We start from the raw sequence: 24,933 nt of genomic DNA, 5'->3' as shown, positions 1-24,933 counted from the left end.
AGTTGGCAGCGGGAGGGTGTTCCAGGCTGAAGAGTCCGTTCAGCCGAACAGCTCGGCCATGGGAAGGAGAGTCAGGAAAGGCAGGCTGGCAGCCTGGGCAGGCTCAGAGAAAGATGCAGAGGTCAGCCTGGGGCCCCAGCTGAAAAGTTCTTCCCAGAGCCCAGACACTCACAACAAGACTCCAGCCATGTGTGGAGCGGCGGGTGGAACTAGTTCTGAGCAGATCCTTGTGCGGAAGGACAGGCCTGCGCTGGCCGGCAGGGGAAGGGGGCTGCTGGAGGAGGGTGGTAGTCCAAAAAGAGCCTTTTCGGAAGAAGGCCTTAGAGATGGGTGACCTCTTTGGTCGCATCCTAAGCTCTAAGGCGGTTTGATGGCTGGAGACAGCCGTCAAAAGTCGGGATTTCGGGGCGTTAAGTATCTCCTCGCGGAAGCACGGATTTCTGTGGGCGCCTCCTGCTAACCGCTTCTGCTTCTGCGCGGTAGACCAAGCAAGAGCAGCAAGAGGCAACTCCGCCCTCACAGCATAAAAGCCAATGAGGACTCGGTCCGCCTCCAGAAAATGCAAATTTTAGAGGGCGGTCTCCTGGACCCCACCCTCCTCCAGACCAATCAGGGCGCGGTCCGCTCGCTCCGCGGGCTCTCCGAATAAGCAGGTGGGGACCGCGCCTCCCAGAGCGGCGGGCTCTGCTTAGTTACCATCTCCCGCACCTGCCCAGCTCAGAACTGCTGGAGCCCTCCCGGGCCGATGAACACGAGGCCCTAAAAGGTTATGAAATCCCGACCCAGCAGGGTATGGTAACGCACGCCTTTAATCCTAGCACTTGGGAGGCAGAGGCAGGCGAAGTTCTTGAGTTCAAGGCCAGCCTGGTCTACAGAGTGAGTTCCAGGGCTACACAGAGAACCCCCCCCCCAAAAAAAAAAAAGAGAACGGACCAAAACAGAACTGAATCAGGGACCATTCGACTGTGACGAAAGGAGAGCGGAACGGGCTAGGGAATCCGGAGAGGACAGAGTCTCGAGACAGATGACCCAAGAGGGAACCCGGAGAAGGCGGAGACCAGCGAGGATGCGGAGGGTCCCGGTTGTAGCGAGGCTGTGGGGCCCCCTCCCCGCACACCCACAAGAGAGCGGCGCAGCAAAGAGGCGCAGTCGCAGTGCGACAGGCTCTTTATTAGACTCAGGGCGCGTCCAGTAGCAACAGCTTCTGCATGTAAGAGTCCAGCCACCGGCGGCGCTCCAGGGCTGCCAGCAGGCGTGCGCGCTCCCGAAAGGCCGCGTCGTCAGCTAGCGCCAGGCTGCGCCGAGACAGGGGGCTACCCAAGCCCGCCCAGGCACGGCCGGGGGCGCGGAGACTGCGGGAAAAGAGATGCGGTGATTGCGCGCTAGGCCCCACGGGCCACCGCGGGTCCCCACTGCAGTCGGACTCTAAACACCCCTGCCCCCCCCAACTCCCCGCACGCGGTATCTTGCCTTCCTTGGGGGGGGGGGGTTCCTTCCTTCCTTGGGTGTCCAGGACCTCACACCTACCTGAACACACCAGCGAGGGGCAGGGCAACACCTGAGGCAGGGCCAGTGCCCCAGGGCACAAGCAGTAACAGCAGCAAAAGCAGCAGCAGCCGCTCTCGGGGGCTCCTGGACATCTGGCAGGTCTCCATCACCTGTGGATACAGGGGACAGGATCTCAGTGTCACCATCCCGCCCAGAAGCCTGGGGCCCAAGGTCCAACTCCGCCACCAGCCTCCCGCGGGACCCCCTACCGTGCAGTTGGCTCAGGCAGCTATGCTCACACCCCCTTTATATACCCTCACAGCCCCCGCAGCGGCAGTGACGCAGGCCGGGCTGGGGGCGCGGGGTCACTCCACCCCACGCTCATTAGGAGCCGCCAGCGGTAATGAGAAGCCTGGTGGGGCCCTGCGCTGCAGTGGCCAACACCAACTAATTGGGACCCAGAGCCAATACTGAAGAAGGGGGGGTGGTGGTACAGACAGAGAGGTGGACACAAGGGGTGTGTCAGAGGGATAAAAATAGAGACTGGAGAGGGGGACCATCAGAGCACAAGTCGGGAACACAGAGAGAAGCAGGGAAGAGAGAGAGGGACACAAGGGAGGAAGAGAGAGGAAATAACCTCCAGACAGAAGGGCAAAGACAAGATGCCTAGGAAGGGAATAGCAAGAAGAGGAAGGCTGAGAAGAGAGGGTGTGGAAAGGAGCTGGTCAGGAGAGAGAGAGAGAGAGAGAGAGAGAGAGAGAGAGAGAGAGAGAGAGAGAGAGAGAGAGAGACAGAGAGAGACAGAGAGAGAGAGAGAGAGAGAGGAGAGAGAGAGAGAGAGAGAGAGAGGCAAACAGGTGAAGTCACCACTGTGAAATGGGACACAGGAAGCCCTGGGCTTCCACTGGGAAAAGTCTTCCCCCTCCCTACAAGGGACACGGGGCATGGTGAAGATAAGGCCAACCATTCATACCTGGCATGTTTCAAGGGGGCTCCCAAGGCCACCCTATGGTGCCATACACTCAGGAGGCAGAAACAGAATCACTGCAGATTTGAGGCCTGTGTATGCTACATAATAAGACTGTCTCAAAGAGGGGTGGGGTGGGGATAAAGAGCAACCCCCTCCTCCCGTATCATGGGCAAGGGAGGTGAACAGGCCCTGGACTCCTGCCTCCACAGAGGGGCCAGACTTGGAATCCCAAACAGAAAGGTGGTCCAGACAGGGCCCCCCACTTCTATATTCTGAAAGCCTGGATTCCTAGATTCTTCAGTCTGAAGAGAACAGAATGGCCTGGTGGGATTAGACTAAAAAGGTACCAGGGACTTAGATCCTTAGATCTGAGGGGGGAGTGGGAGAGGACATAGAACTCGTTTTTTTATTTATTTATTTTGTATTTTGAGACAAAGTTTCTCTGTGTAGCTCTAGCTGCCCTGGAACTTGCTCTGTCAGCCAGGCTGGCCTAGAACCCAGCTCCACCGGCCTCTGCCTCCCAAGTGCTAGATTAAAGGTGTGCGCCGCCACCACCACCCAGCGCCGCCACCACCACCCAGCTGGATTTTGTGTCTGTTGGGTTGATAGCTTTGTGTGTGTGTTGTGTGTGTATATTTGATTGGCTGGGTTTTATTGTTTTAGAGTTGCTGTAGCTCAGGCTGTCCTGGCTCTCACTATGTCACCTAAACTGGCTTTGAACTCATAATCCTTCTGCCTGTGCCTCCCGAGAGCAGGGATCCCAGGTCTGTGCCATTGTACCCTGCCAAACCCGGGCTGCAGAGAGATCATAGCTCGGTTCAATCCTAACTTCCTTTTCTACCCTATCGATGAGGTCCTATGTCTCCGTCCCTTTAAGAATCCCAGCCTGTTGCTAGGCTCTCAGGATTCCCCAGGGAGGGGGTCAGGTGCGTCACCTGTCACCTGTGTGCCTATGGGACCCTACTGCCTGTTCCTTCCAGCTCCATTCGGCTGCACTCCCTGCCTATGTCTTTGTTCAGAGCTGATCATCTGCTGTTGTCTTTGACACCACCGAACAGGTAAGAGCCCCCGATTCCGGATGACCCTGTCCCACCCCAGCTTGCTCACTCCTGCTCACCCCTGCATCTCCAATCCACCACAGGAGTTCCTGGAGCCCTAGCTCCATCCTCTGTAAACAGGGGCCTGAGCCCACTGTCCTGTCTGCATCCCCATCAGGTTGAGGAGTCCACACCTCACATCCCTATTTCTTAAAGCCCTGGAACTCTAAGATCCAGACATTATCTAACCTGTGGTCCAGGGGTCCCATGTCCTTTCCCCTGTAGCCCTTCAGCCCTGCTTGTAGGCCCCAATATTCAAAATCTCTAAGTACCTAATTTCTGGCAAGAACCAGAGACATGGACTCAGAGCCCAACAGTTTGCGTCTCAGGACTGTGGAGTCTTCCTCCTCTCTCTGAGTTTGGGCCCCAGCTCTTCATTCTCATTGTCCTCAGGTGTTAAAGCCTTTGCAGTCCTGGTCTCTTAAGAGCCTTGGGAGAAGGTTGTCCTATGTCCCCTTGGCCATCTGACACCCTCTAAAGGTGAAATCTAACATTTGTGGGACCTTGGAAAGGTTTCATCCTGTCCCAATTTTTCAGGGACCCCACTGGAAAACGTACTACCACCCCCAAGAATCCCTGAAGTCCTGTATCCTTGGTGACCGGTTACCATCCCACAGCCTCCAAGGAGTTGCTGTTGGCTTTTGCCAGGGTCCCTAGACGGATCTGGACCTCCTGGGAGCCGGTAGGTGTGGCCTCTGGGAGTGGGTGTGGTGTTTGAGTGGGCGTGGCTCCAGATGCTTTGGCCTTGACTGTTTCCTACTCCTTCCACAGCTGTAAGCATCTCAGAACCATGCAGCCCTTCAGCCCCATCTTCTGGCACCTCCTTTTTCTCCTTGATGGCCTGAGTTCCAGGGCAGCTCCCTCACCAGGGCAGCCTGTGGGTTCTGATCTCCAGGGGATGCTCCAGCCCTCTGGGATGCCCACTGGTACTCTAGAAAATCTTACTAGAGATCAACCTACCCCAGGATCCTCTGCAAGCCATCCTCCTGAGCATTCCGGGACACCACCCTCAGCTTCCCCTCACATCTCCACAAAAAGCTTAAGGGAGCCCCCCAGCCCCAGCCCCTTTCTTTCTCTAGACACCCCCATACCTGACCAGCTCACATCAGTAGCAGAATCTCAGGGTACTTCACAAACGAGCCCCTCCAAGGCAACACTTGCTAAACCTTCTGAGACCCCCAAACCTGACCCAACTGGAATTTCCCCGACTGAATCTCCAGAAACCCCAAAACATAACCCCTCCAACACCTCACCCTCAGAGTCTCCTGAGTCTGTATACACTGACCCCACACCAACTCTACCCCATGAATCCCCTGAAATCTCCAAAAGAGATACCCCCAAACTCTCACCTGGTGAAGGGTCTAAGATACCAAGTCCCAGACCCACCCAATTCCTCAGCTCCAAATCCCCAGAGATCTATGAGCCCAGTGCCACCAGAAACCTAACTTCTGCATTGCTGCCAACCACCCACCCCGACCCTACAGAAAGTCCACAGTCAGTCTTTCTCACCACTCACAACTCCAATCCCACTGATGTCCCCCAAACACAATTCCCCGCAGCCCCCAACCAAAATCTAACAGAGATGGCTAGGACCTCTGACTTGGAAACCAGCTCTGGTCTTTCCACCCAGCCAGCAACCTTCAGGGGGGAAGCCACCCCTCCCAGTGAGCCAGGCCTGAGTCCCAGCCCAGGAGCCCCTGCAGTCACCCGAGTTGCCACCCCTGGCCTGTCCACCTCAGATTCCCCAGGGACCAAAGAGCTGCACGTACCCCAGAACTCAGACCCTAAAGGGCCAGACACCCCTCTTCCCTCAGCAAGGATTGCAGGGCCCCCTGCTCTTCCAGAGCACCCCAATCAGGTAGCCGCTGCCCCTCAGAGACACAGCCGAGGAGACACAGTCAACACTATCATCGTGGTGGAGCGAGTGAAGGAGACGGGTGAGGGGGCTGGGGGCTGAGACTGGAGCCCTGGGTCTGAGGGAGGAGAGGTGGATCTGGATCCCTGGGTATGAAGAGGGGTCTGGAACTAAGGGAGGAGAGTTGGGTCTGAAGGAGGAGGGCTGGGTTTGGATGCCTGGTGTGTGAGGCAGTGAGGCTGGGGCTCCTGGGTCTGAGGGATGGGGGCTGGGTCTGGACCCCTGTGTCTGAGGGAAGAAGCCCTCAGCTTAGATTAGATGGCTGTGTCCTTCCTCAGGGGTGACTCTGGTCAGCCGCCCACGAGGCTCCGTCGGTGGGGCTCTGTGCCTGTTCTTCGCGGGGACGGGGCTGCTGATTGGCATCTTCCTCCTGCTGTGGTGCCTCTACCGCCGAGCCTCCAGACACAGGTCCTTTGCCCACCACCGGCTCCGGGACAGCGGAGAGGAACCAGGTGAGAGCTCGCTCGCCCGCCCGAGAAGGACCTTATCCAGGCCTTAGAGGGGACTTAGAGCTCCCTTCTCAAGAACCCAGACCCCTGTCCAAGGTTAAGTCCAAGGCTCGACCCTACCATGGACTGGTCCCAGCCCGATACATCGGAAATTATTCCTCTTCCTCCTCCCACTTCCTCCTCCTCTGAGATGGGATCTCACTGCTCAGATTCACACACACACACACACACACACACACACACACACACACACACACACACTACACTCCCTCTCTGAGCCTAGATCCCCCCCTACACCCACACACCCTCTCTGCTCAGTTAAGCCCCGCCTAACTGTGTACCACACCCCCCATCGAGGCTTGCCCACCACCCCCCCCCACACACACACACACACGCGCGCCCGCAGGCACGCACGGACACGATTGCAAGCCCTCCCTCGCCCTTGCAGTCTTGCACCTCGATGCCCCGAAGGACCCGCTGGATCTCTACTTCTACGCCCCCGACGCGTGGGTGCCCTCCCACATCGCCACGCAGCCGCCCCCTTCCACGCCCCCGCTGCCGCCCAAGCTGCCCCCTCCGCCTCGTGGGCCGCAGCGCCTGGAAGCCCTGTCGCCCGCCGCGCTGGCCCCCAACTTCGTCTGAGGACCGCGCCCGCAGACCCGGCCCAGCTTCCACGCCTAGAAGGGACCCCAGAGCCAGGCTGAACTCCCCAATAAACCACCTCGCCCACCGGAATCTGTGCCTGCGTGCGCGCGCGGCGGGGCGGCGGGGCCGAGGGGAGAAGCTGAGGGGCAGACCGGGCGGTGGCGGAGGGGAAACTGGGGGGTCGAGCGTAGGGCAGCAGGAAGAGACCGGGGTCTGCACACCGGGGCCCACGTCACGCGACCACCTGATCCGTACACCACAGCGTTTATTGGGAGTGGGGTGGGGCAGGGCGGGATTTACGTCACAGAGACAGACACCAAGACACGACCCTGCCCCAGGAACAACCTCCTCTCCCAGCCCCGCTCCCTTTCCTGGGATTCTGTAACTCTTCTCTCACACACACACCCCCACCCAGATTTCTACGTTGAAAGAGGGGTCTCCATGAGGGGGAGCACCCCAGATTTGGAATCATTTAGCCCCTGAGGGACACACGACAAATGGCCACTGAGAATCCGAGGGCAGTCTGGAACCACCCAGGAGAATAAAGTGCAAGGATTTGGGGGGGGGGGGGATCCTGAAACCACCACGGGGAGGAAGAGGTGGCCTCGAGCCACTGAATTCATAGCTTTGAGCAGCCACTACTGAGACCTGAAAACTGAGTCAGAAAAAGAGCACAGGGTGAGCTGAGCCATTCTGGCCATCTCCCTGGACATTGATTGTTCTAAGCTAAGGACAAGGCCTGGCAAAGTGTGCTGGTGAGGGGACGGGGGGGGGGGGAGGAAAGGGGGGGACTTGAAACCGCCATTGTCCCTCAGAAACGCTGGTGAGAATCAGTCCTGGGACCGGCGGCGGCATGGGTAAGGTTAGGTGGAACCAGCTTGGGAAATGCAGAACGGCTAGGCGAGCCTTGGGACTAATAGAGGACGACCATGAAGTCTTCTGAGTAGGGGACCACCTGAATAATCGCGGGGTAGCCTGAGACTCCTTGGGGAAAAGGGGTGAAACCTCAACACCTCAAGAGAGGAGGAGGTTGAACTGTCCCTCCAAATAAAGCCCTCCAAGGGGAGATCGGAAACCACACGGGCAGAACAAGCGGAGAACGACTTTCAGGGGTGTCTGGGTATCCTGGAAACTGCTAGTGTGCAGCTTCACCCCCACCCCACCACCACCCCCAGCAAGAGGCGGCTGAGAAGGAAGGAGGGCTGGGCTGCTCGGACAGCACGGGGAACCAGGGGAGACTTGCATCCTTAGCCTGCGGCAGCAGAGGCGCCCAGGCTGGAGGTGGAAGTCCTGGAAACTGCCCCGCCGCGGGAGGCCCGTGGTCAGTAGTCCCGGACAGGGGGCGGGGGCCTGGGAGGCTGCACCGTGCTGTGCGTGGCCCCGTAGGAAGGCGGCGGCGCGGGGGGCGCCCCCGGGGGCTCGGCCTCGTCCTCCATGTCACTCTCGTCACTGCCAGCCAGCTGGTCGTGGCCCACAAAGCCACACTTCTCCTCGCTCATCTCCTCCGGCTCTGCCCACGGCTGCTTCTCTCCCGAAGCGAAGACCCCGTAGAAGATGACGCCGCCGTAGTGCACGAGGGAGGCGATGAGGAACACGTACTGCCACTCCTCCCGCGTCTGGGGGCAGACAGGGAGGTCAGAGAGGGATGGGTGCGCATCTGTCTGTTCGGGGGCTCTGCGGGGGTGCCGCCGGAGGGTAGCCAGCCTGGGCATACATATATGGGGGGCTGAAAGGTGGCTCAGGGCTTACGAGGGCTTACTGCTTGCTTTTGCAGGAGACCCAAGTTCGGTTCCCAGCATCCAAAAGAGGCTTCTCACAGTCGCCTCTGGAGGCTCAGCCCTCACATGCATATACACACATTGAAAACGACTAGGAGGCCAGGAAGCAGAGGCAGGTGGATCTCTGTGAGTTCAGGGCCAGCCTGGTCTACAGAGTGAGACTCTGACCAAAGGGGGGAAAAAAATGAAGTTGGTGAGATGACTGAGCGGGAACAGCGCTGCCAACCCGACCCACTGCCCGAGCTCTGCCCGTGGGACGCAATGACGACAGGAAGAGGAAAACTGACCTCCACACACATCCCATGCCGCAAATTAGCCCACACACATTAAGTTAATAAAAATAAATAAATTAATAAAGTTAATAAAAATAAATAAATTAATAAACATAGATTTTCTTTAAGAGCTAAAAGACAATCTCTGAGTTGGAGACCAGCCTGGCCTACAGAGCGAGTTCCAGGACAGCCAGGGCTACACAGAAAAACCCTGTCTTGAAAAAAAAAAAGAAAAAAAGAATAGATAAAAGAAAGGGAAGAGGGGCTGGAGAGATGCCTCAGAGGTTAAGAACACTGGCTGCTCTTGCCAGAGGTTCTGAATTCAATTCCCAGCAACCACACGGTGGCTCATGATCTGTAATGAGATCTGGTGCCCTCTCCTGGCCTCCAGGCATATATGCAGACAGACGCTATATACATATAAATAAGTAAATAAATAAATAAATAAATAAATAAATAAATAAATAAATAAAATAAATCTTTAAAAAAAGAATGAGAGAGAGAGAGAGAGAGAGAGAGAGAGAGAGAGAGAGAGAGAGAGAGAGAAGAGGAAGGAGCTAAGGAACATTGGGAATCTAGAAGGTTCCAGGCATTCTCTGATTCTCTGGGAGGGCTGTGCTAACCTTGTGCTTGGTCATTGCACCCACGATGATGGGGCACACCATCCCAGACAGTGTGCCCACGCCATTGGAAATGCCCATCAAGATGCTGGCATAGCGAGGGGCGATGTCCAAGTGGTTCACGTTAAACCCTGGTGGGGTATCAAGGTAGCAGACGTCATACCAAGTCCCCAACTCAGATAACCCACTGAAGTGCTACACCCACTCCATCCCCTGTTCTTCTGCGAGACTCGGTTTTTCAAAATTTTATATTTACTAATGTGTATAGGGGGTGAGGCAGGGAACTGAATGTGTGCATGCAGTCCCCGTAAAGTCCAGAAGAGGGCGCCTGATCCACCAGCGCGGGAGTCATTGGGAGTATGGTAGATGCTGGAAGCCCAACTCGGGTCCCTTCCAAGAGCAGCGAGGATTTTAACTGCTGAGACATCTCACTAGTTCCCAGGGCCCGAGCTGACTCCAGTACCCCAAATTGCCTATCTGAGGTTCTCACCAGAGATGGCAAAGCCACTGAAGCCCACAGCCAGGACCAGGAAGGAGATGGCCACGCCCTTGGAGTGCGAGTATCCGACCACCAGCAGCAGCGTGGCTTCCATCCCGAAACCTGAAGAGGGTCATGTCTCCCAAGTGCCCGTTGTGACTCCGTTGGCCACCTCGCCAATGACACTCCTGATCTCACCCCGACCCCCTTCTACTGACCCCTTCTAGTCACCTGACCTGCAGCTGACCTGACCCTAGTTCCACCAAACTAGAGTGGGTCCTGCTTCCCCGAGACCCAACCTGATCCATGCCCTTTGGTTCTCTGCCTCCAAAGCGTCCACTGTGATCCCACCTTCTGACTAGGCCACTCAGTAAGGACCCAATACCTCATCTCTGAACCCTCGAAAGACACTTCTCATAAGGAAGCTCAAGACCCCACTCATGTCTCCATCGCTTCTGAACCCCACTCTCAGCTGATCTTGCTAAGTCCCCACTCACAGCCTGGTGTACCCATGGCCTGTTTCCCTAAAACTTCAATTATGTCCAGTCTCCTGTCTCCTCAGGTCCCCCAGCCACAGCCCTCCCCATTCCCAGCCTAGTTTAAGTCTGGTTCCACCTAGCCTCGTGAGGGCCCCATCCTTCCAGTTCGGTGTCTTCTCTACACCATCCGGGTCTGCCTACCCTTCCACATGGTGGTCTGCAAACCTGACTTGGTGAAACTGTTGCACACCGCCCTTACTCACTCAGGTTGGGTCTGGTCAGCCACGCCCTTGACCCCGCCTTCACCCCGCCCATCAGTCCTCGGCTTTGTGCTCTGCTCCACCCACTCACCCCCGCAATTCATGAGCTTTCGCACGTTGGTCGTGGACATTATGTGACGACTGCGCAGAAAGTCAGCGATCTGGCCTCCGATGGGTACGATGATGGTCATGACAAGGTGAGGCAGCGCCGACACCAGCCCCACCTGTGAGAGAGGGTGAATGGGCATTCACACCAGGCGTGATTGGGTGACCCCCCACCTCCTCCTCCATCCCTGCCTCGGGACTGGACGCAAGCACCCTGTCCCTCACCCCCATCGAGTCCCCTACACCTGCACCCCCACCTTGCTGATCTCAAAGCCGAAGACTTCTTCAAAGTAGGCGGGCTGGGAGATGAGGAGCAGGTAGAAGGTCCAGCTGCGGCAAAAGTTGGCCACGATGATGGCGTAGACGGGCATGGACGTAAAGAAGCGCCTCCAGGGTGTGTTAAACTTCTGTGGGGGGCGGGGAGGGGAGGGCAGAGCAGGCCATGCTAAGACTGACACCGGGATGTGAGAACTTTGTGTCCCACTAGGGACCCCAAGATACTTCACAGAAGCCTGGAGAATGGGCTGCACGTTTCTCCTGAGGACTTGGGAATTCTAAATTGCAGCCTTCAGGTTGCATTACAAGGATGAAGGCTGGGTCCTGACTCCCAGAGGCTCCTCAGGCTTCATGATGACCCATAAATGGTAAGCCCAGTAAAATGTCTATTCAATCACTCACTCCCCAAAGTCTAGACACACCCACAGCGATAGCTAGCAAAAATTCATATTCTAATCCTCTCTGCTGTTTCCAACAAGGCCTCATGGGTGGCTCTAAGTCACCTAGCACCTACCATTCCTAATATGGGATCTAGCCCAGCTATTTTCTTTCTTTCTTTCTTTCTTTTTTTCTCCTCATTTTTTTCAGGAGAAACGCCTGCTAGGCAGATGCTCTTTCATTGTAAAACACCCACAACTCCTCACTAGGGGCTTCTGGGCAAATGATGCACCACTGAGCTAACCCTCTAACCCAGGTTAGAAAGAAAGCTTCAGTAAATACCTAGCCTGGCCTTGAACTCATTTTACAGCCTAACCTCAAACTGGCAATCCTCCTGCCTCGTCCCCACTTGCCCCCATTTGCCCCCAGCCTTTTGCTGGGCAGTTCTGTCTTCTCTGAGTCTTTGCACAGGTTTGAGCCAAACACACACACACATACACTCACACACGCGTGCGCGCGCACACACACACACACACACACACACACACACACACACAGGGTCATGTAGCCCCATGACCAACCGTGACAGGGTTCATGAGCTTAGCGCTCTCCCCGATGGCATCCTCAATGTATTTGCGCTCCTCCTCGGAGATGCTGGGGTGCAGTGCCGGTGACTCATAGGAAACAAGCAACCAGAACAGGTACCAAAAGATCCCGAAGCTGCCTGAAGCGGGGCAGCAGGGACATGGATATAGGGTGACATCCAGACCTGCTCAGCCAGCCCGAGTGCCACCCAGAATCATGCATCTGAGTCCCTCACCATAGACATAGAAGACAGAACTCCATCCTGAATACTGCACCAGGACCCCAGCCAGGGGCATGGCAACCACGGCCCCAGCGTAGGAACCTGAGGAGACAACGAAGAGAACAGACCTAGTCCCAGGTCTTTCCTAGATCCAGGAGAGCAGCCCCTCAGCCCTGAAATCTCTGCCACACCTACGCTGAGATCCCAGCTCCCAGCTCAGCCCCCAGCTCAGCCCTCCTCACACAAGAGCTGCTCCCCAGCCCCTTCCTCTCACCGCAAAAGGCTGTCGTTGCCAGCCGACTCCGTTCTAAGGGAGGGGCCCATTTGCTCCAGATGCCATGGCAAGCAGGGTATGTGACCCCCTAGGGAGGGAGCACGGAGGTCAACAAGAAGAGATGTGGTCAGAGAGGGAAGCAGGGTTTATGGGGCAGGCTTTACCTCCACCAATCCCTGAAGGATCCTCACGAAGATGACACAGCCATAGTGAACACGGGCTGCTGAAGGGATCAACATGTTTAGGGTGGAGGTAGCCACAATGGCAAAGCCAAAGACCCTGTTGAGAAAGGTGGGAGAAAAAAGAGTCTAACCACGCCAGATATAGTGAGGTGTTCGTGTGGTGCTAGCCATCCAGCCTTCATACTGCTCCTAGGATTTTTCCCTCCCTGCCCACATCAGGCCCTGTGTTTCACAGAACTAGAGGCTGCCTCCAAGATATGCCCTCAAACAAGGACCCTCCCAATTTCCCAGAGCCAAACCCAAGGCCACACCCTCTAGTTCCACCACACACAACTCCAATTTCTGCCACCTTGAGACACTACCACTGTACCTGTTGGCTGCGAATTTTTGGCAGATAAATCCTCCAGGAATCTGAGTGACAATGTAGCCCCAGAAAAAGGAGCCATGTATGAGGCCAACAGTCTCTGGATCCCAATTGAACTGGGCTTTCTGTGGGTCAAAATACACATCAAACTAGATGCCCTCCAGACTCTATCCTCCACCAATCAGCACCCATAGATTTAGCACCTCAGCCAATCAGCAACAGGATGCCCCACCCTCTGCCCAAATCTACCAATCAGAGCTCAGTGGAGCTCTACCCTTCTATGTTGCTAGGGCCTGCCCTACCACTTTAGCTACAGGCGCTGCTGCCTAGAAGCTCTGTTCTACTTGCTTGCTTACCTCAGTATCCCCTCCCTGAATATCCCCAAGTGTAGGGGTGACTGCCTCCTGTTTGTGGACAGACCTGTATGGGGTCTAGGCAGGGTCAAGAAGCAGCTAAATTAGGTGTGTTCCCAATTACAGTAGAGCAAAGGACAGGGTTTCAGGTAAGCCACAGACCAAACCAAGATTTTTTTTTTTCTTTTTCCAGTCAAGGACATAGCTTGTGCAATACCCAAGTTAAAACAACGTAAATCTGAGCTTGGACGAGGCTTTAGGTGTGGGCCAGAACTAATCAGGTGGACATAGGCAGAGGTGAATTTGGAAAAGAGCTTGAGATAGCAGTGAAATTATTCAAGTGTGATCCGGGAACATAAACGTGGGGCAGAGCCGGAAGTGAAAGGGCTAGAAGGTCCAAAAGCGGCCACAGTAGCAAACCTAAGGCTAGTGTTGTCTTTTCCGCAATCTGGGATGGAAAGGAGGCGGAGCTTCCTTTATATAAGGGCGGGGCTGAAGAAGCCAGGAACCGGGAGTGGGATCAGATCTGTAGGGAGGCACGGAAAGGCAGGACCAAAGGGTAATAACTGGGAAGGAGTGCGACCTGGACCAGGGACAGTGAGCAGGGCTCGCCGAAGCAGCTACCTGCACCACCACGTGGCCCCCACGGTGGGTTGTGCTGTTGTTGACCATGGACACGATGGCCACGCCCAGGTTGCAGCGGATGCCAAAGCTGATACAGAAACCCAGACCGCTCATGATGGCGATGATGTAGCGGCGAGGGAGGCCAAAGCAGGTGCAGTCCACCACGGGCGGGTCCCGCGTGTGCGTGGTCACCGGCCGCCCGTCGGCGCTCAGCTCCAGTGTCTCCGCGCCTTCCTGCCGCTTCTCCAGTAACCTGCAGGGAAGCGAGAAGCAGTCTCGGCCCCTCCTCCCGGTGACACAGGGGTCCTAGACTTAACCTTGCCTGGCTGCCCTCACTATGATGCAGGCACCTCTGGATCTGTGTTTCCCTCCCTCTGTCCAAGAACTCAGAGTTCCCTCTCTTCCCTGGGACACAGGAGTGCACGGCAAAACCCACGTCTTTTGCCAGACCCAGAATCTGAGTCCGAATTCCTTCCAGTCCCGGGAGTCCAGGCCTCCAGCTCTCTCCTGCCTCAACTCTGGGGTCAAGATCTTCAGTCGACTTCTCCCCAGCCCTCTCTCATCTCTCCCCACTAGGGAGTTATAGATTCTACACAACCCTTAGAATCAAAGAGCAGGTGCCTGCCAGCCCCCACCGCAAAGCTCCAAGACTGTCCCCAGCCCCCTCCAGCAGATGCAGATCCGAGTCTATTTGAGTCAGCAAAGGTACAAAGGAGAGCCCTGCGCAAAGGTGTCAACAGAGCAGATGCGTCCGAGCCATCTCGGCTATATATATCGACCCCTCCCCCTTCCGTCTCCCCCTGCGGTTGCCCTGCCCTGCTTCCAGGCCCCAGATGTGGGGCCGAAGTGGATCCAGCTAACGCCGCCGGAAGCCCATTCCCACAGATGTGGTTTGGGGGACTCCCTCACGGGGTGCCGAATCCAGCCGTCCGTCCGGCTTAAGTATCCATCCCTGGGGAATGTGGAGTTCAGACTCAGCCTAGGGGGCAGGGAGGGGGAGTGATAGCTGGTGTCCTGGCAAGGGACAGATGGCCCTGGTAGGGAGATTGGCGCATTCATTCCCCAGCGTGACTCTCGCCTCCGCCCGATCTGCATCCAGGATTGAGTCTGCGGTGATGGATAGGACTCGTGGAGGGGCTGCCGCCCAGCCTGAGAGAGGAGGCAGGAGACGGGAGAGCCTGACCTGGAGGCAGGAGGAAAGAGACCAGGGAGGTGGGGAGATTGCGGGGATGAAAGACAAAGAGCTGTGAAGAGTGGGGCAGAACCGAGAGAGAGAGAGAGAGAGAGAGAGAGAGAGAGAGAGAGAGAGAGAGAGAGAGAGAGAGAGATCAAAAGAGAGTGACCCAGAGAGTAAGAAAGCCAGAGTGGGAAGATGACAGAGACCTAGGGAGAGAGGGCCAGAACTCAGGGGCGAACACAGGAACTGACAGACAGGCAGCAAGAGACACAGCTGTGCCCTGAGGAGAGCGGAGAGTGCCTCTGATGCTAGAAAATGGAGAGATGAGGACACGCGGAGGACAAATGATCCGAGGCCATGAAGTGCCCGAGTGTGGGGACATTTAGTGTTCCGTGTGGCCCCTCTGAGGCGGGTAGGCAGTCAGGCAGGGGTTCGGGCTGCCTCCCAGGAAGGGGCGAGAACAGATGGAGGCGAGGGAGATGGGGACGGGGGAGGAGAGAACAGCCAGACGGGCTGGGGGAGGGGGAGGACCAAAGAACACAACCGACAGCCCCATACTGAGACTTAAGGAGGTGGGGAGGGGCAGGAAAGAAATGGGGTGGAGTCGGGCGGTGGTGGCACACCCTTTGATCCCAGCACTCTGGAGGCAGAGGCAGGTGGATCTCTTGAGTTGGAGGCCAGCCTGGTCTACAGAGAGTTCCAGGACAGCCACAGCTACCCTGGGAGGCTGAGGCAGGAGGATTGCTGCAATTTCAAGACCAGCCTGGGCTACACAGTGAGACAAGTGAAGGGAGGGGCAGAGATTAACCCAGTTGGTAGGATGTTTGCCTAGCATGTAGGAAGGTCTGAGTTCCCTCCCCAACACCACATAAGCCAGGTATATCAACACACATTTGTTATCCTAACAGAGGCAGGAGAGTCAGGAGTTCAAGGTCAGCTTGGCTATATAGTGAATTTGAGCCAGCCTGGGACACACCAGACTGTGTCTCAAGGAAACAAAACAAGCCGTGTGGTGCTGCTCACCTTTAACCACAGTACTTTAAGGAAGAGGCAGGATCTCTGTGAGTTCTAGGCCAGCCAGGGCTAATGGGCCAGAGCCTGTCTCAAAAAAGAGGAGGGGGGGTGTCCCAAGGATAGAAGGAGAGAGGGGATAGACAGTAAACAAGAGAAAGAAGAAAGGTAGAGGGAACACAGCCCAGGAGCTGGGACTTGAAGCCCTCAGAGTAAATCGCGTAGGAGTGAAGGGCCCCCTGCTCCCCTCTATACAGCATTAGCCAGTGAGACCAGAGTTTGACCGGGGCGGGGTTGATTTCTGATATTTGACTGTCTCTGAAACTATAGGTGTGAGTGTAACCCCTGAATTTTGATATTTGTTATTTATATTTGATGTCAGATTTCTCTAAGCCATGCAAGCTTTTCAAACAGGATTCTGAGTATCATACAAGATTTAAAAAAAAAAAAAAAAGCCAATCACTACACAGGAAGTTCAAGTGTGGCCCGGTGGTGTGAGCCTGTAATCCTACCACTTGGGAGATAAGAGGCAAGATGATCAAGAGTTCAAGGCCAGCCTGGGCTTCAGGAGATCCTATCTCAAATAACAAGAGTCACAGAAAACTCCCATCTCCTCTCTGGATGGTCCCAACTAGGCCAAGGATTTGGTAAGGGAATTCGTCCCTTGGGTTAGATGGAGTTTCCCCAAAGGAAGACCGTGTCTCAACTGCTCCCTGGGTATCTGTCCACTGCCTGCCACTCTGTCTTCCTATGCCTTGGCAGTTTGCTGGTCTCCTACTGTAGGAAACTGAGACCCCAAAAGCAGATCTCCCAGGTCCAAGGTCACACTCCTTCTGTGGGCCTGATCTGCTCCTGGCCTCCAGCAATGCAGTGCCCAGAGCCTGGCTGTAAGACGCAAGAACCCCTGGCTCCTCCACTTTGTCCTAAGTCACCCTGGGTTACACGGTCCAAGAGACCCCCTCCCCCCTAAGCTAGCAGCACACATCTCCAGGAACATCTATCGCTCTGAGCCTGGGAAGGAGACTGACCTGTGAGCCAATAATATCCCCCACTGTCAAAGTAAATAAATGCTTGCCCCCTTCCCAATTTTCGGCTGCTTCTCCTGCCTCCGGGGTCCCTGAATTCAGAAAGAGAAGGGGAGACCGGAGACCCAGAGGGGAGATGGAGAGGGTAAGGGAGGGGGTCTAAGGAATACCTGTCTCCTGCTGTCACCCCCCCCCAACCCCCTCTGCCAGCACATCTTTCTCTAGCTCCCCTGACTTCACGCTGGTGTATTTTGAGAAACTCGTGAAAGGAGGCGAGAAAAAGGGGTGGGGAGGGGCTGGGAATTGGAAAATGAAGAGGTGAAGCTGTCTCAGCTCCCCCCCCCCTCAGCCACATGCACATACTGCACCTTCCTGCCCTCCTCTGTCCACCTCGTCCCTCTCAGGTTACTAGAGGGTGGGGTTAGCTTTGGATCTAGGAGGTGAGGTACAGCAAGCTGGATCTAGCATTAGACTCGAGTAGCCCAGGAAGATGGTCTGAGGAACACGTAAAGGTGGACCCGGGCCTTGTGGGAAGGAAGCAGGGTCTGAGGGCACTATGCCCACGAGGCCATCTCTTCCCCGCACTGTGGATAGATATTTTTAGGCCTCTCAAGAGCTGAGTAATTTCTCTGACTTGGAGCCAGAGCTGGGGTTGGGGGTGAGAGGCTGGGAGGTGTCCAGGCTACCTCAAGGGACACTGGGGTCACTGGGATCATGGCCCTTGGTGGGAGCAAATATCGCCCAGTTCTAGCTTATATCCCTTGGGAAGTCGATATTACCCGCAAGATTAATTTGGTTTTGTGGCCTGAAACTCCCTTCATCCCCCTCACCCCCAGAACCTAGGATACCCCAGTTTTTCCCTCTCAGCTTAACCCCCCTCAAGGACAAGAACCAACAGCCCCAATCCGCTTTAGCTCCAGATTAAAAGCCTCGAGGGACTGAACCTGAGAAAGAGGAGAGATGGAGAGAGCCAGGGTGGGGAAATAGCGGTGAACAGTCAGAGATGCTGAGAGACAGATCAAAGTGGGGGCCAGAGGCCCAGGGAAGAAGAGAGGCAGGGGAATACAAGAGTCAGAGTCAGGACTGATGGACAGCTAGTGGGCGTCCGCCTTGGCTCCTAATCAGAGAGAGGGGACAGACACCCAGTGGGAAGAAGAACCCAGAGAGAAGAGACATATCTAAAGTAAAGACCGAGAAGCCAGGTGGACAGAGATCCAGAGAATGGGGGGGGGGGCACACAATCCCAAAGAAAAGTCGAGCCCGAGGTGCGGGGGACCAAGGGAAAGGGGAAACGATGATGAACTAGGCAGGGTGGAAGGACAGCACTGACAGGACGGAATCCTGAACAGATGGGTGGGTCTCCCCACACCGTGCCTGGGTGTCGCCTCTCTTCTCCCTCTGTCCGTTGCTCTCGGATGGAAAGGGGGCATCCTCTTCCTTACCCTCCCAGGAACCCCACCAGGCTCACCGGTGCAGCCTCCCCAGGGCGCGCCCCGCTAGCTTCCGAAACTCCTCCTGCCGGAACTCCATGGTGGCTGTGCCCACGCGGGTCCCCTGCCAATCCCCCCGCCCGCGGGCCCGGGCGGCCGCGTCCGGGATCCCGGGGTCCGCCCCGGCCCGGCCCGGCCCCGCAGCTCCGCTCGGGGGGGAACCAGGCTGCGAGTGCCGGCTGCCCGGGGCTGTAGCGGACTCAGCGTCGGGGCGGGGCGGGGCATCCACGCCCACCAAAGGAGGCCCCACCCCTTGTAGGAAGGACCCGCCCTCTCCTTCCAACAAGCTACCTGGAGATAGATGCTAGACCAGTCCGCTATGCCACTTGGCTTGCAGGCTAGACCCTCTCTCTTTCAGCTCTTCCATCCTCCACCTGTCCACCTCAAGGCCAGGTCCCTGGGACTGAACTCCGAGTTGCCTCGCTCCCCACTATAATACACTCCGCAGATACTCGGCACGTTCCAAGCTCTTTGAGTCTGCTTCTGAGCTCTCTTCCCATCCGACCTTTGGCTTGCTCCCTCGTTCTCTCTTTTTCTTTTCTTAAAAAAAAAAAAAAAAATTTTAAAGTGCCGCACACCTTTAATTCCAGCATTCAGGAGGCAGGCAAGTGAATCTGTGTGAATTCAAGGCCAGGCTGGTCTGTACATTGACTTCCAGAACAGCCAGGGCTACATAGAGAAACTGTCTCAAAAAAAAAAAAAAGTTTTTTTAAGTTTAATTAGGTATGCATGTTTTGCTAGCATATTATATATCTGTGTACTGCCTGTATGCCTGGTGGCATTGGAGGAGATGTGACCTGCCATGTGGGTGTTTGGAGCTGAACTCAGGTCCTCTGGAGTGCAGCCTATTAGCCTGTGACCGCTGAGCCATCTCTCCGGCCCCCTTTTTCCTTTGTTGGCCATACTGGGGATGGGACCCAGAGCCCCACGCCTGCTAGGCAAGCCCACCGAGCTACATCCCAGTCCTCGCCCAGGCTGCCCTTTGTGATCCCGCTGCAGCCTCCTGAGGAACTGGGGATACAGGCTGTGCCGCTGGACTGGCCTGGCTTCCTCACTTTTCGGGTTCCACTTTTCCCCTTGAGTTCACTTTTTTTTTTTTTTTTTTTTTTGGTTTTTCAAGACAGGGTTTCTCTGTGTAGCCCTGGCTGTCCTGGATCTCACTCTGTAGACCAGGCTGGCCTCGAACTCAGAAATCCGCCTGCCTCTGCCTCCTTCCAAGTGCTGGGATTAAAGGCGTGCGCCACCACGCCCGGCTGAGTTCACTTTTTTTATCTGCACCCATCTTCCTCTCCGACTTTCAACTCCCTTGCCTATCATCCGTTTAAACTCTGCTATAACCAGGCTTCACCACTACTGCCCTTCGTGCCCCATGGTTTCCTCCCCACGTCCCAAAAGTATGTCGGGTTCCCTAGACTCTATGTTACTCTTTTGGGTCTGGGCCCCATCAATTGAGCTATGTCTCCTCCCTTTGAGTTCTCTCCCTGCTCCCCAAGTATGTTTGGAGTCTTACATACTTGCTGTCTATGTTCTGTCTCTGCCTTCTGTGCCTGGCTCCTCCCCTTGGGTCTGACTCCTTCCTCCATGTGTGGCCCAGCGGTGACTTCCACTCGGGCTCTACGATCTGTCCCCACCCACTAAGTCCTCTTTCCACCCGTAAATTCCATTCCCATCCCTTGGGGGTAACCCCAACTCTAAAGTGGCCCTGAAGCACTCCACGCCAATGCTTCTCCCAGTGCACCTCAAGTTCTAGGCCTTAGTAGGGTGTTGGTTTCCCCACCGTCTCTCTCCCTGTGTCAGGCTACAAATGCATTTGGGATTAAATTTTCATGACGCCGCCCAGGAGGGGACCAGCGAAGCCGATCGAGCGGCGGGCGGGGATGGAGGGTCTCAGCTGTCTCTGATTGACAAGTCCCCGGGGAGGAGGGCAGCAGGCTGAGCCGCGCAGTCGCGCCACCTGGTGGCCGTGGAGTCCCGGGCTGCGTGCGGAGGTGGCGTCCGCGGCTCGCGGCCAGGTGTGAGGGAGGAGCAGATGGTGAGGAGGAGGGTGTGGGAAGGGGGCCCTGCGGCTGCCAAATCCCGGGCCGTCGCCCGCACCATCACCATGGCGACGGAGAAAGGAAGAACGCACCCAATCTTCGAGCTTTTTTAGGACCTAGAAACTAGACCTTAGGTTGCCCAGGGAGGCCCTCAGTCTGGACTACAAGCCCCAGTGGCCTTTGCGCTTGGAAATTAGTCTGGTGCGTTCCCTCATCACTGCACGTTTCTATTTGCCCGTTCTAGGAGATAAAATTTTAGCTATGCCTTAGAGTCTAAGGCTTCCTGGCGCCCTCACGTGGACAAGGGTCGCCAGTTTGCTTGCTCGCATCCTGGAGGATAGACAAATCTGGCTGTTGTACAGACTTAGGGGGGAACTTAGCCTACTGCCTCCGCCTCCAGAGAATGTTACTGCAGCCATAGCCACCATGTCTGGCTTCTGAACGGACATCCTTCTGACTTTACCAACTTTTCTCAGAAGTTGTATGGCAATGTTCTCAATTTTGGATTATTTATTTATTTATTTGTCTTTTTAAGCAGGGTCTTCTCTACATAGTCCTACCTGTCCTGGAATTCACTCTGTAGACCAGCTGGCCTTAAGCCCACAGAAATCAAATGCCCAGATTAAAGGCATGAGCCATCATGCCAGGCTTTTGTGCTTAATCTTTAAAAATTATACACAAGTCATGAGTGGTGGTGCATGCTTCTAATCTCAGCACTCAGGAGGCAGAAACAGGTGGATCTCTGAATTTGAGGCCAGCCTGGTCTACAAAATGAGTTCCAGGAAAGCCAGGGCTACGTAGAGAAACCTTATCTCGAGAAAAAAAAAAACTGAACTAAAAATTACATATATATTTGGGGCTGGAGAGATGGCTCAGTAGTTAAAAGTATTTGTTGCAGCCGGGCGGTGGTGGTGCACACCTTTAATCCCAGCACTTGGGAGGCAGAGGCAGGTGGATTTTTGAGTTCTAGGCCAGCCTGGTCTACAGAGTGAGTTCCAGGACAGCCAGGGCTACACAGAGAAACCCTGTCTGGGGGTGGGGGTGGGGTAGAGTATTTGTTGCTCTTGCAGAGGAGCAGGGTTCAGTTCCCAGCATGCCTATGACTGCTAACAACCAGAGGATCTGGCACCCTCTTCTGAACATATATGTATGGGGTGGGGCATACAGCTGACATCCTGTGTGTGTGCGTGCACGCATGTGTGTAACCGCACACACTCAGGCAGCCATGCTGCAGTGTACGTGTGGAGGTTAGAGAGCAGCTTTTAGACGTCAGTCCTCGCCCATTGAGTTCCCGGAATGGACCTCCAGTCATCAGACCCAGCAGCAAGTGGCTTTACCCACCACATCTGGACACCCAGGTTAATGCTTTTAATATCATTAACAGTTTGTATTTTTCCTTCTTCCCTCTGCAAGGCCAGAAGCTGCCTGACCTAGGACAGAGTCTTAAAGCACATTTGGAACAAGTGTGCTTGAGTCTGAGGCAAGGTCGTGGCCTGTCTTTTGTCAAGAGTCAGCTTCTGACACTGGAGAGATGGCTCCATGGTTAAGAATACCTGTTGCTCTCAGAGGTCTCAGGATCAGTTCCCAGCACCCATATGGTAACTTATCCCATTACCAACCACACACATGGTGCACACACGAGGCAAAACACTCATAAATGTAAAATATATAAATCTAAAAAAACAGTCAGGTTTCACCAAGTACAACAGCACCTGACAATTTACCACAGTTTGGGGCAGAGGCTGGAACGTGCCTCAGCATGGCGATGCTTGCCTGGCATGCATGGTGATGCTTGCCTGGCATGCATGGCGAGGCACTCTGGGCTTGGCCCCCAGCTATAAAAACCAGTGAAGTGCAAACTTGAAACCCCATCACTTTAGGAGAGGCAGGAGGATTATAAATGCAAATCCTCTGCTTCATGAGAAGTTTCAACTCTGCCTGGGCTGCAGGAGGCCTCTTTCCAAACAAACAAATAACAGAGGGGGTGCCCTGAGGTGTAGCTCTGTGGTACAAATGTGTGCCTAGCATTGCTTGTTTGGTTTGGCTTGGCTTGGAAGTTTGAGACAGGGTTTAGTCCTGGCTGTCCTGGAACTCACTCTGTAGATGAGGCTGGCCACAGTCTCAGAGATCCACCTGCCTCGGCCTCTTGAGTCCTGGATTAAAGGTGAATGCCACCACCGACTGCCCTGAATACACTTGGCATTAGAGACCTTGGGTTACATGCTTAGCACCAGAAAGGGGGAAGAATGTTGGCAAGTAGAGTGGAGTGTCCTAAAAGAGGGGACAGGACAAGCTTGCCAGGATGTAGTGAGGCCTGGGGGGTTGGGACCTCAACTTGGGGGTGCCTGTGATATGAAGCTAGACACCAAGAATGGATAGTTGACAGCATATGGGGCAGGAGAGCCTAGAGATGCTAGTTGGGTTTGGCTGTAGCAGTCAGACACAACAAGCCCCAGTCCCCAGAGAGCATGCACTGTACTGGGGACGGCCCTTTAGCAACTCCCACAGGACACCTGGAGAAGGCACTAGAACTCAAAGAAGCAAGAGTCAGCGTATGGTGGGACATTGTTCTATGGGACTATGAGGGAGGCCAATGAGGGCTCTGGAGCTCAGGGGAGCCCAGTAAGACAGGAGCCAGAACGCTCAGGAGGCCTTGAGAAAGAGACACTGAGTCAGAGCTGGTCTTCCTTCCTTCCTTCCTTCCTTCCTTCCTTCCTTCCTTCCTTCCTTCCTTCCTTCCTTCCTCCCTCCCTCCCTCCCTCCCTCCCTCCCTCCATGCATCATTGTCTGGAACTGGAGAGAACTGGAAACCTGTTTATTTCACTTAGAGAAGACACCAACATCTTCTCCACATCTGGAAACGCAGGGCTCTCTGGTCAAGAAGACGCTGCCAGGAGGGGCATGGACACCATCAGTTGCTGAGAAAGGAGAGAAAATGAGGATTTGGGACTCAGAGCTGCAGACACTGGCTCTCCTCCCCCAAGCCCGGGACTTCAGGTCCATGCCTCCTACCGCACCCAGGGCTCCAGGTCCCTACATCCCAGCACTTGTGGAAGCCCCTCCAGGTACCTTCCTCCTGTGGTGAAAAGCAGCCCTGCTTGCCTCACTGTTGATCCGCAGGGGAATGGTGGCATCCAGGTGGTACAGTTGCTGGGGGCCTCCTATCACCAGGCGGTTCTCTCCTATCTCCAGTGCCAGCCCTTGGGCTCCATCCTGGTGATGAGGTACAGTCAGCCCATATGCCTTAGCACTGGGAAGCTATGTCCACAAGGTCCTAGCAGGCATGGTTATGGCTTTAATCCCAGCACCAAAACAATGGGGAAAAAAAAAACCAACCAAAGGACAATAATTCTAAGTCTCAAGGAACTCAAACCCAGGATAGCAGCGGCTGCACCTGCCGGGTTTCTGGAACTGCATCACTGCCTCAAGAGACTGAACCCGGGCTGGTGAGATGGCTCAGTGGGTAAGAGCACCCGACTGCTCTTCCAAAAGTCCAGAGTTCGAATCCCAGCAACCACATGGTGGTTCACAACCATCCTTAACAAGATCTGACGCCCTCTTCTGGAGTGTCTGAAGACAGCTACAGTGTACTTACATAGAATAAATAAATAAATCTTAAAAAAAAAAAAAAAAAAAGAGACTGAACCCAGAGCAGGAGGCCAGGCCCCAGTGCCTTCCTTCAGATGCAGGGATTTGGCCCCTAAGTCTTCCTGCCTCAGCCCAGGGTGTCCACTAGCTCTTCTCCCTGACTAACAAGCCTGCACTCACCAGTTTAGGAAGGTCAACTTCAGCCAAGAGCAGGTCAGGGGCTTCCAACCAAAGGTTCAGGTGAGGCTGTTCTGGGCTGCGTGGGAGGGAACAAGGGCAGACTGAGGGTAACCCTCTACTTGGCTTACTGTCCCTTTTTTCCTCCACCCAGCCAGGTCTCAGCCCCAGGACAGTCATCAGCTCAGATGTGTCCAGATGTGCACAACGGTTTACCCATGCCAGGTTCCCAGTGAGTTACTGGCATCCAGTGTCCCCAGCTCCTGGATCCGAGGGCGCTGCTGGGAACGGATGTTCTGCTGTGAGATGGAGCCCAGGAAAGACCGGTACTTCAACATGCGCCATTCTGAAGGTGCAGAGTCAAAGATCACTGAGGTGGACACTCAGGGAATGCTCCCCAGTCCACAGAGGCTGGCCCACCTTCCTGGGTACCTTCTGCTCCGACCATGGCAAGCTTGACTCTAGGGGGCCCTACCCACCTTAGCTCCACTGTTCCTGAGGAATGCACTAAGAAACACCCGCCCCCACACACACATACCCTGCAGGCTCCTGGCCTGGAACCATACACACACACACACACACACACACACACCCTGCAGGCTCCTGGCCTGGAACCA

General features: G+C 55.4%; 4 protein-coding genes across 6 annotated transcripts in view; 1 reads left to right on the top strand and 3 right to left on the bottom strand.

Annotated features, from left to right (window-relative positions):
* Positions 1-1,112: 1,112 nt before the first annotated feature.
* Pth2 (parathyroid hormone 2) lies at positions 1,113-1,953 on the bottom strand. 2 transcript variants are annotated; one of them, XM_021205310.1, is made up of 3 exons: positions 1,758-1,953; positions 1,528-1,658; positions 1,113-1,352 (listed from the first exon to the last, which is right to left on the bottom strand). In XM_021205310.1, exons 2-3 carry the CDS (start codon positions 1,653-1,655, stop codon positions 1,178-1,180), a joined length of 303 nt encoding a protein of 100 aa, XP_021060969.1. In that variant the 5' UTR covers positions 1,656-1,658; positions 1,758-1,953; the 3' UTR covers positions 1,113-1,177. The 2 variants fall into 2 exon arrangements, with proteins under 2 accessions (XP_021060969.1, XP_021060162.1); XM_021204503.1 differs by lacking the exon at positions 1,758-1,953 and having other exon boundaries at positions 1,178-1,352; positions 1,528-1,694.
* Positions 1,954-3,407: 1,454 nt separating this feature from the next.
* Positions 3,408-6,650, top strand: Gfy (golgi associated olfactory signaling regulator). Its single transcript, XM_021222636.1, has 5 exons — positions 3,408-3,516; positions 4,093-4,237; positions 4,327-5,492; positions 5,749-5,922; positions 6,368-6,650. Exons 3-5 carry the CDS (start codon positions 4,346-4,348, stop codon positions 6,559-6,561), a joined length of 1,515 nt encoding a protein of 504 aa, XP_021078295.1. The 5' UTR covers positions 3,408-3,516; positions 4,093-4,237; positions 4,327-4,345; the 3' UTR covers positions 6,562-6,650.
* Positions 6,651-6,812: 162 nt separating this feature from the next.
* Positions 6,813-18,711, bottom strand: Slc17a7 (solute carrier family 17 member 7). Of its 2 annotated transcripts, XM_021202347.2 has the most exons (13): positions 18,494-18,663; positions 13,813-14,065; positions 13,192-13,266; positions 12,842-12,960; positions 12,454-12,568; positions 12,290-12,377; positions 12,031-12,117; positions 11,792-11,934; positions 10,814-10,963; positions 10,543-10,675; positions 9,725-9,835; positions 9,238-9,365; positions 6,813-8,180 (listed from the first exon to the last, which is right to left on the bottom strand). In XM_021202347.2, the coding sequence occupies exons 1-13, from the start codon at positions 18,553-18,555 to the stop codon at positions 7,887-7,889; spliced, it is 1,758 nt and encodes a 585-aa protein (XP_021058006.1). In that variant the 5' UTR covers positions 18,556-18,663; the 3' UTR covers positions 6,813-7,886. The 2 variants fall into 2 exon arrangements, with proteins under 2 accessions (XP_021058006.1, XP_021058013.1); XM_021202354.1 differs by lacking the exon at positions 13,192-13,266 and having other exon boundaries at positions 18,494-18,711.
* A 4,634-nt stretch (positions 18,712-23,345) lies between these two features.
* Pih1d1 (PIH1 domain containing 1) overlaps positions 23,346-24,933 on the bottom strand; it is a 6,077-nt gene continuing 4,489 nt past the window's right edge. Inside the window, exons 7-10 of the mRNA XM_021189102.1 lie at positions 24,533-24,662; positions 24,320-24,395; positions 23,621-23,764; positions 23,346-23,469 (exon numbers count right to left, since the gene is read on the bottom strand). Coding sequence (XP_021044761.1) covers positions 23,428-23,469; positions 23,621-23,764; positions 24,320-24,395; positions 24,533-24,662 — 392 coding nt within the window. The 3' untranslated portion in view covers positions 23,346-23,427. The remainder of the gene's footprint in view (positions 23,470-23,620; positions 23,765-24,319; positions 24,396-24,532; positions 24,663-24,933) is intronic.

The sequence above is a fragment of the Mus pahari genome, chromosome 1 (assembly GCF_900095145.1).
Source record: "Mus pahari chromosome 1, PAHARI_EIJ_v1.1, whole genome shotgun sequence".
NCBI classification, from domain to species: Eukaryota; Metazoa; Chordata; class Mammalia; order Rodentia; family Muridae; genus Mus; species Mus pahari.
The sequence above is the reverse complement of the archived record's forward strand: the minus strand, read 5'-3'. Positions and strand labels throughout refer to the sequence as shown.

Excerpts from the sequence above, each read along its gene's own strand:
- Slc17a7 (XM_021202347.2), bottom strand. The coding sequence starts at position 18,555 with ATGGAGTTCCGGCAGGAGGAGTTTCGGAAGCTAGCGGGGCGCGCCCTG. Across the intron at positions 13,267-13,812 it reads GGGGCCACGTGGTGGTGCAG|ACCCCATACAGGTCTGTCCA; the intron begins GTAGCTGCTTCG and ends GACCCTGCCTAG. Across the intron at positions 10,964-11,791 it reads AGCTCATGAACCCTGTCACG|AAGTTTAACACACCCTGGAG; the intron begins GTTGGTCATGGG and ends CGCCCCCCACAG.
- Gfy (XM_021222636.1), top strand. The coding sequence starts at position 4,346 with ATGCAGCCCTTCAGCCCCATCTTCTGGCACCTCCTTTTTCTCCTTGAT. Across the intron at positions 5,493-5,748 it reads GGAGCGAGTGAAGGAGACGG|GGGTGACTCTGGTCAGCCGC; the intron begins GTGAGGGGGCTG and ends GTCCTTCCTCAG. Across the intron at positions 5,923-6,367 it reads GGACAGCGGAGAGGAACCAG|TCTTGCACCTCGATGCCCCG; the intron begins GTGAGAGCTCGC and ends TCGCCCTTGCAG.
- Pth2 (XM_021204503.1), bottom strand. The coding sequence starts at position 1,694 with ATGGTGACACTGAGATCCTGTCCCCTGTATCCACAGGTGATGGAGACC. Across the intron at positions 1,353-1,527 it reads CCCCTCGCTGGTGTGTTCAG|TCTCCGCGCCCCCGGCCGTG; the intron begins GTAGGTGTGAGG and ends CTTTTCCCGCAG.